The sequence below is a fragment of the Oryzias melastigma genome, unplaced genomic scaffold (genome assembly GCF_002922805.2).
Source record: "Oryzias melastigma strain HK-1 unplaced genomic scaffold, ASM292280v2 sc02050, whole genome shotgun sequence".
Taxonomy (NCBI): domain Eukaryota; kingdom Metazoa; phylum Chordata; class Actinopteri; order Beloniformes; family Adrianichthyidae; genus Oryzias; species Oryzias melastigma.
This window is the reverse complement of record NW_023418628.1, coordinates 1-3,665: the sequence shown is the minus strand read 5'-3', so window position 1 is coordinate 3,665 and position 3,665 is coordinate 1. Positions and strand designations below refer to the sequence as shown.

The window sequence follows — 3,665 nt, the reverse complement described above, 5'->3', positions numbered from 1 at the left end:
CATCAAACCCCGGAGACCTTTCCTGTGTGAGGCAGGTTTACAACTGTTAGAAATTATAACATCTTATTACGCATTACAGATCTAAAACTGCTTATTTTAGTTGAATTACGTTTAAAAAAAGCTGAAACACCCCTATGATATTCTGATTAGGCCATCACCAACTTCTTTTTAAAAAAATTTTTGTTCACATTGGAAGACATCTGTATTTAAGTGTACACACCTAATTTGGGTAAATACAGGGTAGTAAAAGTAAGTGAATTGGTTAATCAACAGTTTCTTTGACCATTTTTTTTTTAATTTGTTATTTAAATAGATAATTTTTTCTAAGACTGTTTTTGAAAAGCTTACTCACTAAAATGTTTATTTTCTTGTCTGTTCAGTTTGTTTTCACTCTTACATCACTGGATCAACAGGCGTTCGTGTCCTAGTGAAGTGTGTTTGTGTCTGCATGTCTTCAGCAGGCTGGATGTTCAATGCCGAGCAGAGCTGGGAGGAGTGGGAGGATGAACTGTATCGAGATGATGAAGACTCGGAAGGGTCCGTGTGCATCAGCGAGCTGGAGTTCCACCTCTATAGCCAGCTTCACTACTCCTCTAACGCTGGGGAGTTGGACAAGGCAGAGGTAGAGGAGGAACACGAGGAAACGCAGGACAGTGACACCAAGACCTCCTCACCTGCTCTACAGCTACACTGCAAGAAAAAGAAAACAGAGAAACCAAATCAGAGGAAGAGTCAGCCAACAGGCTCAAAGTTCCCATCGTCGTTTTTCGAGGAAGTTATTGTGATCGACTCTGGTCCTGATGTCATTACCATCTCTGATGACTCAGCTGAGGATATTGATGGAGTCTGTTCCTCAAAAGGCGGAGCTTTACCCAAACAACAGACTTCCACTCCAGCACAACAGGTAAACAAGACTGTAATATACCCCGAACTTTAATGTCCCCTTGGTTTCATGTTCTAAAAATAAGCCCCGATGGGTGAAATCCACAAAGAATGATAACAGATGTTTTAAAGCCGTAAAACTCCTCACGACACACTTTATAGACTTTTGTCAGACAAATATGAACATTTAAAAAATTCATAGAAAAATAAATGAAGGGTTATAGAATGATCTGATCGTAATGGAAGATTTATATAGATTTGGAGAGCTGCATGTATCTGTACAGGAAGTACGTCATTGAGGAGATTGATTGACAAGGCCTTCAGCCAATCAGGATGCAGAACACAGTTTGCTGTTTCAAAAAAAAAAAAAAGAGAGAAAAAGAAGCATCCAAATTACACACCAATCCCATAAGGTGAGCTGCGATATAGCGGGGGACACTAGTTGTCTTCAAGGTAATAGAATGGAGTGAAGCAGGGAGCCTGTGCTGTTCTGTTGTAGCTTCAACGTCGGACCAACACGCTTTTTCTAATAGCATTTTTTGGACTGCTCCTAACTTACAATGATTTTAAAAAAATAGATACTCAGAAATGCAATTTAACCTTTTTTAAAGTTATATGTCCTCCATCATGAGAATAATACTAGAAGAACATGGTAAAACGTAAAAAACACAATTTTCATCAGTGTTTCTTCATATGGTTTCACTGAGGGTTTTGAACAGAAACTCCAGACTTAGAACTGGAAATTGAAGCTTTTTTCTTCTTTTCCTTTTGACTTTTCCCTTCAGGGGTCACCATAGTGAATTAGCTTTCTCCATCTAACCCTGTCTTCTGCACCCTCTTCTCTAACACCAGCAACCTTCATGTCTTTGTTCACTGCCTTCATAAACCTCCTCTTTGGTCTAGACCAGGGGTCGGCAACCTTCTACAGTAAAAGAGCAATTTGGACTTGTTTTCTACTGATCAAAACCTAGTAGGAGCTGTATGGTCTTACTTTAAGAAATTTGGATTTGCATTCATGACCTCCATCTCCATGACCTCTAACATGTTTTGTCCATCTGATGGACTCATTCCTGATTCTGTCTGTCCTGCTCATTCCTAAAGAGAACTTCAGCATCTTCATCTCTCCTATGTCCAGCTCTGCTTCCAGTTTTTTCCTCAGTACCACTGTCTCTAGTCCAGGGGTCGTCAACCTTTGCCAGTAAAAGAGCCATTTGGGCCTGTTTGGTACTGATCAAAACCTAATAAGAGCCACAAAGCCTTTTTTTATATCCTTTTCAGAAAATTTGATACTACTTTGCATCATCACATTGTCGTTTTTTCTAATAAATATGATTTCTTTTTATTTATTAAGATAAATGGGAATTTTCTCAAAGTCGTTTTTTGATTTTGACTGAAGCTCATATGACTTTCTTTCAAAATAAAAGACTTCCTGTCCCAAACAGGAACATTGAAGTGAAGCAAATGTATCCCTAAACAACACAAGATAAAAATTTATTTTTTTCTTGCTATACTTTAGGTTTACTTTGGTGAGCTGTCATCCTTTTTCCTACTTACTACTGCTGTAACTGGAGCATAAACATGAAACATGATCGGTTAATGATCCAGCAGAAAAAGTATATGAAGAACATACAAAAGTCAGCAACCCTTACTTTTAAAAATTACTATTTTATTTTTCTTTAGCCAGAGAGCCACTGTGGAGACGTAAAAGAGCCCCATGTGGCTCCGGAGCCTCAGGTTGCAGACCTCTGCTCTAGGCCAAACAACATGGCTGGTCTCACTACAGTTTTGTTCACCTTTCCTTTCATTTGAACTGAACTTTCTCCACCCATTCCAACCTTCCTGTACTCTCTTCTTCATTTCTTCTCCACACCCTCCATTACTCTGGACTGTTGATCCTAGATACTTTCAAATCCTCCAACTTCTTTATCTCCTTTCCCTGTAACCTCCCTCTCCCTCTCATTCACACACGTCCTCCATCTTGCTGCGGCTAACCTTCATTCCCCTCCTTTCCGGGGCAAACCTCCACCTCTCTTGCTTCTCCTCCACTCATTCCCTGCTTTCGCTACAAATCGCAAAGTCGACTGCAAACATCAACAACGTTCATGGTGATTCCATGTATAAAGCTTTAAACTTTCAAATTTCACTTTAGGATAACAAATAGTTGTCTTTTGTCAGCCTAAGTGAATCTGTTAAAAGTGAAGAGCTTGAACACTGGAAGCAATGGAAAAATGAAGTAGGCCAAAGAAACATGTGAATTCTAGGATGCTGGTTTTATAATGAAACAACTGGATTTGAACATGTTTAACTGTCTCTGAACCAGAAGAGCATCCTTATTAACTTTTAAACATGTCAGATATTCTGTGTTTTTTTTTTAACTCGATAAAGCACGGAAATCCTGGTTTGTGGAATGGCAGGTTTACGTAATTCCTCCTATTTGGACAGCAGTGTAGCATTTCAATCTGAAAAAACGTTTGTCTAATCATCCAGCAAACAAAGACGAGGAGCAGAAGTCCTGTCGTACCAGTGGCCGTATTGTCCAGCAGTTCAGAGTCTGAAACCAGATCAGATTCGTCCGATTCATCGGATTCTTCTGATTCATCGGATTCTGAAGATTTGGAGAACTGGATGATTCTGGGTCAAGGAAAGCGGGACGAAGACCACTCTATCTCACTTCACCTTGAAGGGGCGTCTGACAGCAACACAGGTAAGGGTTTGTTCAACTGAAGAACTTCCTAGAAAATGTTTATAATTAGTTTTTTAATGCATTTTCATAAGTTGGATCT

The 3,665-nt window shown here is 39.4% G+C and overlaps 1 protein-coding gene across 1 annotated transcript; it reads left to right on the top strand.

Annotated features, from left to right (window-relative positions):
- Nucleotides 1–450: 450 nt before the first annotated feature.
- Nucleotides 451–3,586, top strand: LOC112138753 (zinc finger CCHC domain-containing protein 7; the record flags this gene model as incomplete). Its single annotated transcript, XM_024261385.2, is given in 2 exon segments — nucleotides 451–904; nucleotides 3,370–3,586. Coding segments are annotated over 2 exon segments (655 nt in total), but the record flags the coding sequence as incomplete, so codon positions are not given.
- Between the last annotated feature and the right edge of the window lie 79 nt (nucleotides 3,587–3,665).